General features: G+C 36.5%; 1 protein-coding gene across 2 annotated transcripts in view; it reads right to left on the reverse strand.

The window, feature by feature from the left end:
- CSMD3 (CUB and Sushi multiple domains 3) overlaps positions 1-17326 on the reverse strand; it is a 1079985-nt gene that overhangs the window by 416010 nt on the left and 646649 nt on the right. For both annotated transcript variants that reach the window (XM_030875636.2, XM_030875634.2), the window contains one exon: positions 3260-3398. In XM_030875636.2, the coding sequence (XP_030731496.1) occupies positions 3260-3398 (139 nt within the window). The remainder of the gene's footprint in view (positions 1-3259; positions 3399-17326) is intronic.

Below are 17326 nucleotides of genomic sequence, written 5' to 3' on the forward strand. Positions count from 1 at the left end.
TAGCACAGGGAGATCAGCTTGGTGCTTTGTGATCACCTAGAGGGGTGGGATAGGGAGGGTGGGAGGGATTTGCAAGAGGGAGGGGATATGGGGATATATGTATACATATAGCTGATTTTCTTTGTTATACAGCAGAAACTAACACACCATCATAAAGCAATTATACTCCAATAAAGATGTTTAAAAAAAAATGGCTGGAAAGATTTTTTCCCATGGAAGGTAAATTTGGAATGGTCTGACTTCGAGCACTGCCAGTACAGTGCACATTAATTCACTTTGGAGAAACCTGATGGTATCTAAACAAGATAGCAAAGAGGCCCATGTAACTACACGTTGCAAGAGATAGGCCATACATATTAAGAACTTTGGGCAGAGAAAATAGTGACTTCAAATAAAAGTTGAAAATCAAAATTCACAAGTGTGGTGGTCTGAATTACAACTATTGCTTTGCAGTCTAACTGCTTCTCAGGTAGGCAATTCTATCAATAGATAGCCTACCTAAGGCTGAAGGATATCAGAGGTTATTTATTTAGTGATGGTTAATGACTATCATTTTCAAACAGGGAATGCTTTTTAATACAATAATGCACTTTGTTAATAACACAATTTCCTCATATTATTTTATGCTTATGTAATGCTTCTAGATTGAATATAACTTTTTTTTGAAATTTAAAGTTGGCTACAATTTGAGTCATCTGGGAGGTGAAGAAAGGGTGAATTCTTGGTAGAACTGATTTCTGATTTAGGGGAAAAAAAATCTTAATCTGCATGTTTGGAAAGAAAGGCAAAATTCATCCCTATCATCCCATCCATCACCGAGTTGGGAGCTCAGAGCAACAAATAGCTAAATTGCTCTGCTTAAGTAACAGGTACTTTGAGACTCACCCTTTACATACTGGAGTGGGCGACTAGGGAGTAGGGAAATGAGGGCTGAAGATCCTGATAGGGAAAAGACTAGATAGAGATGGGGAAGGGTCTGGGCTAAGGAGAGGGAACTGGAGAGAGAGATGCAATCGTTCCAGTGATGGGAATTACCAGGAAAATTTTAGGACAGTGAAGGTTTATTTAATCTTAAATTATTCTGGATTGTGCAATAATCCTCTTTGGTTATCCCTTGTTCTAAGGTTTTTGTGAGAATGAAGGCAAGTGATCCAAATAAAGAGCAGACTAAGGAGTTGAGAAAGGGTAGCAGCCTCTGGATCTCACAACAGAGATGACTCTAAAAGCAGGAATTCAAAGTCAGAAGTGAAGAAAAGCATCCCCAGGAAAGCTCTGAAAATATAAACAGGGCCTAGACTTACCTTTGTAACTGAGATGGGGCTCAACTTTTTATTTAGATATTGAAGGATGATGATCAGTGAGAATTATATGGATATAAATGTTATGAATTATGTAAATATAAGATGTTTTAATTACCTTAACATCATAACTCCTGATACAAAATAATGTTAAATCCAAAACTGGAAATACTAAAATCATGTACTTAAACTTATAATACATGCAGTTTTAAAAAATATGAGATCAACTGTGATAACCTGACAGATATGCTAATCCTTCAAATGTGATACTCTAAATTTAACAAATTAAAAATACATTACAAATCTCTGTCTTATTGACACAAATCAGTATAAGTTTTTAAATTATTCAATGATATGATCCAGTAATATTATGTTACATGGTATACTCCAAACCAAGTAGAATTCTGTGTAATACAGTAAGGTTGGTTAATTTGGGTCCCACATTAATGGAAAAATGTTATCTGACAAAGATTTGATTCTGAATAAATAAGATGCTTTTCAAGCTTCTCTAAAATTACAATGGCAACACAGGCTATGTCAACCACTGAATAAAGAATATGTTTTTAACATCACAACAAAAACTGCCAAATTATTCTAAATAAAACCATTTTCTTAATGTGTAGGTTATTATTATGGGCTGAATCATGTCCCCCTAAAATTTATATGTTGAAGTCCTAACTCCCTAGTACCTCAGAATGTGACTGTATTTGGAGAAAGTCTTTTAATGAGGTAATTAAGGTAAAATGAGATTATATGGGTGGACCCTAACCCAACATGACTTGTGTCCTTATAAGAGATTAGGAAACAAACACACACAGAGGGAAGACTATGTGAAGACACAGGAAAAGGGCAGCCATCTATTAGCCAATGACTAAAACCACAGAAGACAACCCTGTTGACACCTTGATCTCAGACTTCTAGACTTTAGAACTATGAGGAAATAAATTTCTGTTATTTAAGCCACTCAGTCTGTTACACTGTTATGGCAGCCCTAGCAAACTAATATAGTCATAGTAAAGTTGTGTAGGTCATAATAAAGCAGAGTGACCTCATGTAAAATGTTTAATATTTTATATCTGTCAAAATAGAATCTGTTTTCCTCTCAAGTTTTTACACTAGCATGAATAGATTAATTCAATGAAGGAACTCTTTAATCAGGGAAAGATCATGTTATATTTATAAAATTCAATCATCAGAGCATAATTTTGCTGAAATTATATATATATTTATATGTTTACTATAATGTTTACAGGAGTTCTTTTTTTTTTTAAGAAAAGGTTGGGAGATGAGAGGGGTCAACAATATAATTGAAAAATTATATAGATATTTCTATTTGGATTTCAGAATAGTGATCCTATCACAAGTCAGAAGATTCATTCTTTTAAATTTTTAATAGTCAATATTATAATCTTTTAGGATATAGATTATTTGATCAGTAATACTAATTATCCTAAGGAAAAAAAAAACTTGACTGACCAATCATTAATTTACATTAATTTGACATAGCCATTTTTCTGAAGGACCTGTAAGTGTAGGTATATAGGTATAGGTAGTATGTGTAAGCAAATGTCTTAGGCTGCAATACGGTATCAATTCAAGTATGTTTACAGCACCTTTGCCTTTCGGAATCTAGCAGGACAGAATCCACAGGCCCTTCAAAGTATAGGACGACTAAACTTACTATGTTATAGGTCATAGGTTCATATCACAGTAGTATGCATATATATGAATCAAAAAAGGTCCATCTTACACATTCCATTCATACTGATAGAGCATTAAGGAAATAGAAAATTAACTTGAAAATAGGCTGAAAGGTTAAAAGGGGCAAACATTCTGAAACACTCAATGTCCAACAATTGACTACTGTAATAAAATTAAACATTAATATGGAAAGTAAAATGCAGAATCTCAACTATTCTTTTAGACAATTTTTTTTTAAGTAGAAAAATATTTGCAGAGACCTTTCAAATGTAATTTTGATAGAGTGTCCAGGTTCAGCTTCAATCACCCATTCACAATTCAGAGAGTCTTTATAGTATCCTGGCCATCCTGGTGAGAGAATCAATCCACTGGGAGCTGAAAAATGGCCACCACATGGAGCTGAAAAATAAAATCAGAGAACAAGAAAAAACACAAATTTTAGAATAAGTTGCAGAAAATATTTTTAGTACTAACTGTATTTTTTAAAATTAATTTTTGCATGTACATATTAAATGTTATTTAATATTGTTTTTGAAAGTAAAATTTCATCCAGTCATTCTATTATTGAATGATTATTTTCCCTAAAAAAAGTAATTTACTTTTTGAAATATGGCTTAGTTACATACTCAGCATGTCAGATAAACTCAAGTCTCCCAATTGTATCCCTTAAATACGTTCTTGTGTCTCCATCATTTTCAAAACTTGAAAAAAATATAAGCTGTTAGTTTTACTGTCTTTTATTTTCTGATTTATGTATCAAATACTGTTAATTCATGCTATACAGTGTCTAAAACTTCGATCTTCCTTTTACCAGAGTCCCTATTACAATTTTAGGCCTTCATTCATTCAGTCTCTTCCCTGATTTCCCATCTGCTAATTTTTCTCTTGCTTCAATCCAGCTGTCAGAATAATGTCCTTCAATTTACAGTTTCATCATACCATTTGCTTTCCTAGACAGGTACCTTGATCTCTTCTCCCTTTAACATCAGATTCAACTCAGCTTATCATTTCAAGAATTTAATCTTCTGCTTTCCCCTAAACTCATACACAATTGAAACCACAATCATAGCATTTTAATCCCAGTAGGTACTGATAAGGTAATTTAGTGTAAGCACCTCATTTTGAAGAGAAATAAACCAAGTTGAAAGAACAACTTGTTAAAGTTCACAAGACCTGAAAGCCTCAAAAGCACTTTCAAGTCAGTTTTTACAAAATAGGACCTCAAAACCAGTCCTCTCCCATTATTTCCAATATTGGTAAATGAAACCACCATCCATGGATTTGCATAGCCCAGAATGTTAGAAGTAGTCATCTTTCATATTTCCATTATCCTTACTATTTATTCCCATATCCAATCCATCCTCAAGCCCAGTCTTGTTTCTCTATCTCTATAGCTACCAGATTAAATTACCATAATTTCATCTCTGGTATAAACCCTCCTAACTGACCCTCTTAATTGGTCTCTCCTCATCCATGCTAACTATCCTCCACACTACGGCCAGAGTAATTATTTAAACCTCAAACACTTTTAAATGGCATTTTTCTGTGTTGACCAACAAGGCCCTGAATGACCCTAGCTATTGCCTTACACTCTAGCCTACACTCCAAACTTCTCCCCTTCACTCTGCAGCCCAGCTACATTAGCCTGTTCTATACCTTCAGGAGGTATACAAAGTGGAGGGTGGGGGGTGGGGAATGAAGCAAAGAGTATTTGAATTATTGAAAATTATTTGGAAAGAAAAATAGTCAAATGTATACTATATCGGCTTTTCAACACATTCGATAGAGACCCTTCTCAATGACTTACTATGCTATATTTTTATTTTCTTTAATTCTTTCCATTTAAACTCTATCTCATGTGTTTATATTTTTGTCATTGTTGTTTAATTGTTTATTTCAGTTTTACCTTACAGAATTTCTAAAACCTATTGTTCTAGACACTATTTTTACACTTTTTCATTCTTTAAGTAATTTGATATAGCCCAAATAAAATAAGAAATATTTAATAAATTGGCCTAGGAATCAAGCATTACTACAAAATGTCCATTTGAGAAAAATATTTTCTGTGAAATTGCCAAAATTTGTTATTTGTATGAGAAAGAGCTTTCATATAAAACTAAATTTTCTTCCTTAGTAGAATTTGATTTTGTTTCTTAAAAAGCTTTCAAAGGAGACCATTCTGATGAGGATTATTTACTCTTCCTTGCTATGATGACTCATAATTAGGTTTCCTGTAGGGTTATTATGTATTTCAAAAATAAAATTATGTGCATAACAGTCATTTAAACTACCATATTTTAAAAGACAGAGTAAAGTATTTTGGTGAGTGAAGGTCCTGGAAATATAGAAAAATCCCAATATGTTATCAACTCAAATTGTTCTAGGAAAGTATCTGTGCACTTCAGTCTAATCATGATTGAAAGAGGTAATCAGTCATAAAATTAGCAATTGAGTAATGGGCCATTAAAGATTAAAAAGTAGAGTACCCAGAAGCATTTCAGCTGGTCCCTCAGTCCAACATGTTAGAGAGGCAGAGTTAGGAAGGAGCTTTAAAGGAAAGGAGTAGCATAAAGATGTGGTGACTGTTTGTTTCCTGAAAGGACTTTCCCAAATAGTGACCCTGCTACAAAGTGAGTCTTCTCCTAATTAACATACTACATTCTGAACTGGCTTCTTTCTCTCACACATAGGGTTGGAACTTTACAAAATTATTATCTCAAAAGTATGGAGACAGCCTCCCCAAGGGAGTGTGAAACCTAAGCGAAGAAACAGATGCTAAGTGCAGATCAGTCGAGAAAAGCCTCATGATCACAGTGACTAGCAGCCACATGGCAGGAGGATGTTCATAGAAAAGCCAAGGTGGAGCAACAGCAACAGAACATGGAGGGGACAAAGTGCAGGACAAAATAAGGGGACACCAAGTGTAAAGAAAACGTTCAAGAGAAAAAGGAAAAAGAGAAAGCTTTGGAAAGCTAAAATAACTAATGGTAATAAAAATAACAAAGATTTGAATTTGTAAAGAGAAACTTAACTATAACATGAATAACAATACAAACAGAAAGGCAATAAAGTTAATTGCCCAAACCTTACAATTTTGCCACATCCATGTACTGCTTATATAAATAATGATTTTCTTTAAATAGACTTACTTTTATTTTAACTTAAATGATTTCTTTAAACTTGCCCTAAGCAAAAATATCTGTAAAATCATTGCTTTTATGTATTAGTTATATTTTTCTATAATGCCTAAAAATATGTACCTATTGAAATTTAATAAATGCTTATATATATAAAACACCTAAAAGCTTGTGTACCTCCAAGTATAAACATTCTGTAGTTTAAGAAACACTTCTGTAAAAGACAGTATCTTTGACTGAACAAAGGAAACTTGGAACATATGGAAAACAGAATGGAGATCAAGATACAGGGATTTATTTTCAAGTCCTATTCACTTATTCATCATTTACTCATTCATATTTCAGTCATTCAGCAAACAATTGTGTGTCAAGTGTGCGCCCACGTGGTATTTGTACTACTTCTAACATTTATCAAATGGTTTCCTAGGTGCCAGGCACTATGTAAGAAGTCCTTTGTATTATTTTATGTAATACTCAAAATAATCCAACCACATATGTAGGTAAGAACATTGATGTGTAGAAAATTTAAATAATTTGCACATCAGCTAGCAAGGATTTGAACAGAGGTAATTTGACTCTAGAAACTTCTTTACAAATGCAATTAAGGTATTCTTTTTCCTTTTACCACACTGCCCATGTGCAAAACACAGAAACATAATCATAAAAGGTAATAATGTCATAAATTATATAAGAAAGATATGTCCATGGGACAAGGGGTCTGGAAGAGGACAGGAATTAAGGCTTCACAGAAGAGATTCTATTTAATTTGAGTTTCAAGGATGAGTCAGAATTCACCAGGAGAAAAAGAGAGAGAGGATATTGTAAACGGAAGAAACAGCATGTGCTTAAGAGCAGAATGCTGAATTAGCATGTTTTTGAGTAATGCCAGTTACCTTTTTTAGGGAACCAAGAAGTGATGAGAGATGAAGGAAGAAGAGTAGAAAAGGACCTAATGGGACTTCCCTGGTGGTCTAGTTGTTAAGAAACCATGCTTCCGCTGCGGGGGGCATGGGTTCAATCCCTGGTCAGGGAATTAGGATCCCACATGCCATGCAGTGTGGGCCAAAAAAAAAAAAAAAAGGACCTGATATGCTATATTAAGGAAAGTGAACCATAGAAAAATGAAAAATTGTAGACAAGGGGTGGGATAGGGAGGGTGGAAGGGAGACGCAAGAGGGAGGGGATATGGGGATATATGTATACGTATAGCTGATTCACTTTGTGATACAGCAGAAATTAACACACCATTGTAAAGCAATTATACTCTAATAAAGATGTTAAAAAAAATTGTAGACAAAGGCTACATAAACATATATAGACAAATAATACAATTTTCATTTAAATGAAAGTTACAGGTACAATGAACTAGAAGCAGAGTACCTGGAGTTGATGCAATCAATTAGGAGACTGTCACAATTATCTAGGAAGGTATAATCAGATTCTGATATATGGTGGTAACAGGAAAGGGCTAAATACGGAGATATTTAGGAGACAGACTCAAAAGCATTTATTGATTACATGCAATGAGAGAGCAAGATGAAGGAGTCTAAACTGGTCACTGGGCCCCTGGCATGTACAACATTATGGAAGACAATTCCATTCACCAAAATAGGAAACACAAAACAGGAAGGAATTTTATATGGAAAGTTAGTAAGATTCAATATTGAGGCTAAAAGTTCTGTGAAATATCACAAGAAACAACAGAAAATAGAATCTGGAGCTTTTAGTTATACTACGTGTCATTTTCAACATAGGCTGATGTTAAGACTTCAATATAAGTGAAAGATTAAGGTGAATACTTAGAGAAGAAAATAAAAGAGGTTTAAGATGTAACCTTTGAAAAAATATTTTAATTTAATACAATTTAAGTAGGTACTGACCATTATGCATTATAACACAACAATGGGACAAGGCTGGGATGGACTATTTCTGTTTGGGTCTTCCTCTCTCCTAACTGTGTGTGAATTCAGATGATTGTAGTTGGTAAAATAAATAAATACCTAAAGTTTAGTAGCTTAACACAGTAGTTTATTTTTCACTTGATCAAAATGGCCTTCATCTTGACTAAACTTTAAACAGGCTTCTTTAAGACTCTCAACCCGTCACCCAACTTCCTCCATTACTTTACCACTAGCTCATCTCAGCCCTTACAAACCTTCCCTCAGTGCATTTGAATTCAATCACTCCTCCTTATTGCAATAGTCTTGAAAAAAGTCTTCCTTGCCTGTTTAACTGGTGAAATTTTTCTTTGATACACTCATGTAACAGTACAATGAAGCGTGCCTATCAGCAAAACAGCCATGCTCCTTCTAGTCTCTTAAGACCCAGGATGACAAAGCCTCAGCCATTTTCAGCAGGCGATTTTCTAGGTTGCCATGGAAGTCATTTCCATTTTAGCTGGCAGGAAAGGAAACAGAGAATAGAGGACTACTCTGTGTATGCTTTTTATGGACCACAGCTTGGACGTTATTTACATTACTTCCACTTACTCACTTGGCCATACCTAACTTCAAAGGAGGCTGTGAAATGAAGTCCCTCAGCTGGAGAGCTATTTCCTACCTACAACTCTGTATAATGAATGGGGTAAGAGCTTAAAGGTAAACAGCTGGGCATTTCTGCTATGCCAACTAAGACAGTCATAATGCTTTCCAGTTTAGAGTATGCTTTTATATACATTACTTAACTTAATTACTTTAATAAGCTTGTAGCATAAAAATGCTTGTTTCTTTTTTATGCCAGTTTTGCAGGTAAGGAAAAAAATTATCAAACATATGACTTGATGAGAAACACAGATCTGGGTAGTAGCAGAGGTGAGATTCAAATTCAAATCTTCAAATTCCAAGTTAGAAACAACTTCCATGATAGATGTATTGGATTAATTTTCCAAGAGAGATACTTATTTAAGCATATCTATTCTCCTTAAAATAGGTTTAATGAAGACAAATGGATAGTTAGGGGGATAGAATATTCAACCCAAAGTTTTTAATGTAAATTTGAGATTCTAACCACACAATTTTAAGTGCTTCCCTGACATTAATTTATTTATTATTCATATATTTATTAATTCAAAAAATTATTTAGCTTTTGATGTATATAAGATACTATGCCAGGTGATGAAATTTTTTAAAAAACCTATATGACATTATATCTGTCCTCAGGAGACCCACAGTTTCTACAAGGAAGACAGGCACAGCTAACATGAAGAATAAATATATGCTTGAGCCAGATAGGCTGGAAATGTAGGGAAGAGACAGGTGACATCCCAAGGGCATTAAGAAAGAGTTCTTGAAGGAGATTTTGTCAGAGGTGAGTTTGATTAAAAAAAAAAAAATGAATAGAAGATAGGAGTAGAGGGACAGAAAGAGCAGAGAAAGAATAAAGTGAGAAATACTGAAACCAAGCAGTATGCTGTGGCACCCTCCCCGGTACAAAAGCTTCTCCATATACCCAATTCCTTGTTTGTAGGAAAATAGCTTCAGCCTCCTAGACTTTCCCTGAGTTCCAAAGGGCAGATTCAAAGAGTTATTAGTCTGGGAAGTGAGGAGATGGAGACACAAGGGAAAAGCAGTCAAGAAACAATAGTGCAGCAGTAAAGCATGGTCCTGGTTCCTCTCCAAGTGGTATACATAACAATGCATCTTTGAGTTCTTCTACTGGAACTAAGGCCTCCTCCCAGGTGCAGGATGGTAACCAGGCTGAGCACAAGATTCCTGGAATACCATCCTGTTACCTCACCACCAATCAATCAGAAGAAAGTCACACACCCTGCAGCTCTCACTCCAAATTTTGCCTTTAAAAACTCTTCCCTGAAAACCATCAGGTAGTTGGGGGTCTTTTGAGCATGAGCTGCCCATTCTCCTTGCTTGGCCTTACAATAAACCTTTCTCTGCTCCAAACTCTGACTTTTCGGTTTGTTTGGCCTCGCTGTGCATCGGGCACACAAACTTAGGTTTGACAACAATACTAATGTATGAGGGAAAGTCAAGTAGTTTTTTTGTTTCTGAAGCTTATAGTTAGTGGAAAATGAGGAGAGGAACTTTTGGTTTCATGCAGTGGTTACTTTTAAACATTTGCGGATACCTAGAGGTGAGTTTAGATTAAAAACTTGTTAAAATGCAGATTCCCAGAACACATTTCTAGTAATTATGAGGTAGGACCCAGAGGGCATTGTTAACAAAACCCTCACTCCACTCCAATCCCTCAGGTCATTTTATAGCTCTTGGACCACAGACCAAGCTGACAAAATCTAAGAGGATATGGCTAGTCTGTAGCTCCAAGATGCTCCTGGATAATCACTCAGGTTCCTGGGATAAAGAGGTAATTTCCATCTGTTAGTGAAATACAGATTGTTGCCTCTAACTTCTCCCCATTTTAAATAATGAAAACAAAGCATAAATGGTAAAGTGGAAATAGTTCATTTATCCTGTTTCATTTTTCTAAGGCCTGAAGAAAGTCTGTTATAAATAATTTTCATTGGAGTGATGACTCCTTTCTGTGTTACTTTGAGTAGAATTGAAACCATGCACCTCAGATTGGGACTTGAACCCACATGCTGGGACTCAAACCCAGCCAAAAGCCTGATTGGGGCTTGGACCCACACATCCAAGACTCAAAGCTGGCCAAAACCCTGATTGGGACTTGCACTCACGTAGCTGGGACTTGAACCCGGCCAAAACCCACAGTCTTCCAACTGAGATCACACACCTGGTTTCAGGACTTAATGAAGCTCAGGTTCTTGATGTCTCATCATAGAAAGAATTCAGTGTGAGACAAAGTGATAGGTAAGAAGTGGATTTATTTAGAGAGAAACACACTCCACAGACAGAGTGTGGGTCATCTCAGAAGGTGAGAAAGGCACCAGGGTATGGGGTTGTCAGTTTTTATAGGGGTGGGTAATTTCATAAGCTAATGAGTGGGAGGAGTATTCCAGCTATTACAGGAAGGGGAGGAGATTTCCAGGAATTGGGCCACCGCCCACTTTTTGATCCTTATGGTTGGCCTTGGAACTGTCATGGTGCCTGTGGGTGTGTCATTTAGCTTGCTGATGTGTTACAGTGAGTGTATACTGAGGCTCAATGTCTAGTGGAAGTTGAGTTGTCCGCCATCTTGTACCCATTTGGTCCTAATCAGTTTATGTCATGTCCTCGGGCTATGTCATTCTTTCAAAGGTTGTGCCCTGCCCCCTTCCCTCCTGCTTCAGAATGGACGAATTCAAAATACCCAGTATGCTTTAAGATATGTATGAAGAGTCAGATGTGTTTCAGACTGTATTCAGCTAAAATTCTTTTGAATAAAAATGCTTCAGAATTTTGGTGCTCTTTCATCTGAGAAGTGGCACTTAGGTGCTCAGAAGGGAATTGAGGACCAGAAGAAGAGCTAGGTTTTGATCTTGGGGATTATAAACAATGAAGGTTCCATTTCTTCCCTTTTTTTTTTTTTTAATTTTTAAACTTGCTTTATGGTTGGTTATAGGTGTGGTAAGTAATCACCTGCTCTGTCTAACCTCAACACACTGGATGATGTTTCAAAGAAAATTATGGGAAACAAGTTGCCTCTCTCTCTTGGATAAAAAGAGAAAGTCAGAAACATAGGGATTAAAGTGCCAGAAATGCAGACAAGCAATCACAGCTCTGAACCTCTTTCCATTTCTATAACCCCTTCTACCCTTCCCCTACCCAGTTCCACAGAAATTAGGAGCAAAACCCTGCAGAGTGCTATTAGTTTTCCCTATGGTAATCCTCTAGGAATTTAATACTACCTTAATATGTAACTAAAAGAGGAGTCTATTATTAGACATGAATAGGTATATGTGTGTGAACACACATTCTCCCTATGAGAACCACAATATATTCTGATCTATGCATCAGACTGTTACTCTAATTGCTCCCTCAAACGAACTCCCTCCAGAGAGTGCAACGTCTGTGAATGAGAAGGATTTCCTTCCCTTTGAGGCTGAGATTCAAGAGAAAATTCCTTATCCTCAAAGGGGAAGTTCATTGGCATGCAAGTCCAGACTTGCTGTCAAACAGTTCTCCAGGGACCCTAGTCCCATCCTATTCACTCAAGGAATTCTCTAAGATATCCCATTACAGTAAAAAGGAACTTAAGCCATAGTTATGCAGGGAGTTCTCTACTGAGGGCAAGGAAGTTCTTGCTTGAGTAGGCATTTTATGGAATATTCTGAAATCGGTGGAATGAAAACAGAAATTGGTTTCTTTCTTTCTCTTTTTCTCTTTCTTTCTTTCTTTTCTTTTCTTTCTTTCTCTTTCTTTCCTTCCTTCCTCCCTCCCTCCCTCCCTCCTTTCTTAATTACTGCCTTCAAACATGCACTGACAAATCTCCCTCTCCTTAAAGAAGTGTTGGGCACATCCTTGAAAATTCTCATCACTTACAGTATTAAAAAACTTGGTCCAATCCAATTTAAAATTCTGTCTTATTTCCTAAACCTACCCACCCAAGGTGCATCTTTGAGCACCTTGGAGGATGGGGAGGAGGGTGCTGATGGAGGACCAGCACTTGATGATTCATTCCTCCATTCGCTTCAGCAGTTGGAGCAGAGAAGATGCTGTATCCTTTCTCAGCATGTCCCCTTCCTCTTCCCTTTAGGTCCTTTTTCCTGTGGGGTGTTAGGGCTAAAATGAGGAAAAGTGTGCTGTCACAGTCCTCTCCTGACTGTTGCTGTTTCCTCACTAACTCTAACTGGTCCCTGAGATTTTCTATTTGTCAGATATGGAAAATGTTTTGCTCTTTCCATAAGGATAATAAATGAGATCTTTGTAAAGGCCAAGAATTAGAAGGGTGGCTTCTCACTTCTATCAGGAAATTTCCTGATAGAAGAGAAGATCAACCTTTTCCAGTTACCTCCCTGCTTTCACCCCTGACAGTACATCCTATGGTGTCTGGTTGTTGAGTTTCTTTTACCTAGTGGCTAAGCCAGGGTACCTTCTTTGGTATTCATTTGATGCAGAGGAAGCTCACATCATTGACTTGCTAAATGATTTCAACTAGCCAGCTTTCCCTCTCTTTAATCTGCCAGTTTTGATCAATTTTCTTTCTCTTGTTCATTCAGCATAGAAGGCAGATCAGCAAGTACACTGTATAATCAGATATCCACCTGGCGATTCCAGTTCCTCTTTTTCACAGGCAACTACATTCCCTTATGAGGGATTCTTTTAGAGTCCTTCCCCTTAACTTGGCTTGAAGAGGAGACTAGCATCCTCCTTCCTATGGGGAGATAAAGGAAAAGATGAACAACTTTTGACTCCAACAGTTTAGGTAGGTAGGTAGGTAGGTAGATAGATAGATATAGATCTCAATTTCCCTCACTTTTCTTTTGCTGCTTATATAAACTGGGAGTGGGATATCTGAGGTTATGATTGAGAGAAATGAGTCAGTTAGAATCCACTTAATAAGACACAAAGGAGGTATCTGGACCTCAATTTTTTATGGACAGGGATACTGCAACATTTTTCTCCTTAGCTGGTATGGTATAAGTTGTCATTCCCAAAGTAACAGGAAATTTTGCCTGTATACCTTGTTAGTCATGCATTTTGCTTTCACTGTTTTTCTTCTCAGGGAGGCTACAATGATAACAATATTAGAAATTATTATAAATCTTCACAAGGAAGGAAAAACTTTCTTTCAGTTAGTCTTAACTTAGCATCTTAATTAAATCAACCACTTTGAGCCAATAGCATTCACCCAAGTCTTCCAATGTATTTTATTAAATATAACCCTCTTTATCTATAAAGCAGTTCAATGAATGTATTACATCCTAATTATATTCAAGAACACGACCATGTAATCCAGAAGGCCAACATTCTATTTCCATTTTTATTGAGGGGATTGCTTTAGATCAAAGAGGGCATTGCTAGCTACAGCGAAGAGGGCATGGGAGACAAGGAGCCAGGTAAAAAGGAGGAGAGAAGCAGATAGTATATACGTATCAGGGCCTTCTGAGTCCCATAAGAGAAATAACTGTGAAGGCATGGGTAAACTGAATAACAAACCGTTTCTACAGAACTGAATAGGAGAAAGGGCAGAAGCAATGAGACCAGTTACAAGACTGTTGCAGTAATCTAGGCCAGAGATGATGGTTGCTGGGACAAGGATGTCAGCAGTTAAGGAAGTGAGAAGTAGATGGGTTTTGAATATAGGTATTCAAGGTAGAGCTAACAGATTTTTCTGATGGATTGTGTATGGTTGTGATAGAAAGAAAGGAGTCAGGAATTACTCCCAAGAGTTTTCGCCTGAATTACTGGAAGAATGGAGTGCTATTAATGATGATAGAGAAAGTCTGTGACAGTATCAGGTTTGGAGTGACCGGGGGGATCTGATCAGTTTTGGACAGGCTAAGTTTGAGATGCCTATTAAACATCTATGTGGAGATATTGAGGAGGAAGTTGAATAGATGAGTCTGGACTTCAGGACAGAGAAGTAGACGAATGTAAATTTGAGAACCATCAACACATAGGTGTTATTTAAAGCTGGAAACTGGACGAAAAGCATGAATAGAGTGAGTGGAAATAAGAGAAAATATTCAAGACCTAGCTCTGGAACACATACAAACAGAGATCAAAGAAATGAAGAGAAACCAGGAAGAGAGACTAAAATGATCCTGAGTAGTATATTTATTAAAATGAAATTTAATAAAATATACAACTTTTAGATTCGTCCAACATTTTTCATGAACAGTTAAATAATTTTATAACTTTATTAAGGAACATTTGATTTTAAAATGTAGATGGCGTGTATTTCAGATTTTATAAAGAAATAATGAATACATTTTAACCCAACTCTCATTTTTTTTTTTCCCACTCTCATTTTTGGTCTGCAAATAAATCCTTCTCATCCTTCAGTCTACATGAGTATAATTAGGTAGCATTTTTTTTATAATGACATTCACCAATGAATAATAAATCCTCATATCCAGGAACAGTTTCCTTATATGACTGCAACAGAGACAGAAAATAATGTATGTCCAATTGTCCTGCTTTTTAAAACAGAAAACTCTAGATAACAGTGCTCACTGCTTGTGAGATAGCCTGTTTTATTCAGCTCATGTAATTTATTTCTGTTACCGTCTAGCTCTTATAAGCATCTGAGGTTATGACATTGAGCATTTGGATCTATTAGTGGACTCAGATCCATCAAAACCTCCATTTTATGGCAGTTGGCTTCACCAAACTAGAGGACATAAGTATCCAGATGAATTTGAGCTGAGTGCACGTGCTGGAACAATATGTTCTGGATATGCAGTAAACTCACAGCTATATTTAAAAACAAGATAGCTAGGAAAAGGTACGAACAAAAGATAGGACCAGAAGCACTTGTAAAAAGTTCATGACAGAGCAGACTTAAAGCCAATTTACCATCTAACCATAGACTCGTTCCCCACTACAAAGGGTCTCATGCATCTGATAAAGTGAATCAAAGCTGAGAAAAATAAGTTAATGATGGTTGTACTCAAGAAAGAAGGTCTCAGACAAAATAGACTTTAAACAATAAATGGTAAAAAGAGACAAGACAGAAGGCCAAATAATGATGCTCAGATCACTTGAGGTATGGACAATAAGGCAGGTATGTCTCAATCCTTTGGAGCTAGCCCTTGGACAGGAAGAAAATAGGTGGGCAGAGACCAGTAGGTTTCCTAAAGCCACTAAGGAAACCTCTCTGAGTGGGTCAAATATTATACCTTAAATGTTGCCTTCTATGTAGCAGTATTAGTCACAAGGAATAGTCCAGTGACTAGAAATCCTATGGGATTTTACTGTGTGAGAAAAAGATTCCAGGATTTGTGGGTAAGGGCTGACTCCAGTTTGCATTGCTTGGTGCAGTAAAGAAAATCTAGTATCCCACTAGTCCTTTGAGAAAAATGAGTAAATGCACCATCTTACCTGTGTTTCAGGAGACACACACACACACACACACACACACACACACACACACACACAGGTGAAGTGAGAAATAAATCCAAATGTACTTAAGGTTGTCCCTTCCCTCCCTATTCCAAATTTCCTAGAACCAAGGCTGATAGAAGCAACTTTGAAGGATACATGTGGGTGAACCTGGCAATGCCCTCAGAGGTCCCTGAAAGGAATTCTGATCACATAAAAAGAAGGAAAATGAGTGAAGAAAGAAGGGATTCCAAGGGGAAAGATTCTTATAAGAAAATTGCACTTCCCGAGGGCTGAATTTACGGAGGACGCTCACAAGGTGCCCAATAAGGCGCTTGGGCTGTGTGAAGAATGAATGTGAGGGGACTACAGCAGAAGAGAAGGAGAGTGTTTATGCAGTTGCTATGAGTGGGAAGCTTTGGTGGAGAGAGAGGAAGAAGATTTTTAGGAAGATTTCTAGGTAGAAAATCATGAAAATCCCTGTGTCAGCCCATTAAAGGAGACCTATGATAACCATTCACACTATTCTTCATGGTTTTAGGATGTCTTTGAAGTCACTATGCAGAGATTGGCCCTAGATAGAGCCAGTTATATTCAGGTTACTGTCTAGGTGTGGGTGAAAGAGTCATTTATTGTTACTAAATTGAGTTACTAAATTGAATTCAAAGTGAATGGTTTCAATGCTAATTATAAAAATTAATGTATTTTGTTTTCAATTAGCAAAACTGAAAGATCACAAGACTTTATAAAGCATCAAATCTTTCTTCCTCATGAGGAAATTCGATCACCCCATTCTAAAGAAAAAGGTTCAAATTTTCACAAAGATAGCCTAAATCTATCCTTAGCTAATGTATCAGTGTTGAACTTCAGGTCAATGAATAAAATGTATAACCCAATTCTGTTAACAATTGTATTTAAGCTATCCAAAATAAATCTAAGTTCAGCTATGGGATCACAGAACTGAAACATATGTGATTTCATTTCTCCCTTTTGGTTTGAAGAATTCTTATTCAAGGCCTATGGCTGACAAAAAGTTTCTTTTCACTTTTCTCAAAGATTTTCCACAGTTTTAGGGTTGAAGACTGGTTGATGTGGGTGGACCACTAATTTGCCAATATGCCTAAACTTCTACACTACTGTGACAGAGAGGAGTTGTGGGGAGAAGGCAATCTTTAAGTAAGTTGAAGCCCTGGGTTTTCTTATCAAAACATTTTATAGTGACTTCCTTTGCTCTATAAATTCTGATTAAAACAAATTCTTTCTGTTTTCTAATTTTAACACATAGCAATCCATG

The sequence above is a fragment of the Globicephala melas genome, chromosome 17 (genome assembly GCF_963455315.2).
Source record: "Globicephala melas chromosome 17, mGloMel1.2, whole genome shotgun sequence".
Classification (NCBI taxonomy): domain Eukaryota; kingdom Metazoa; phylum Chordata; class Mammalia; order Artiodactyla; family Delphinidae; genus Globicephala; species Globicephala melas.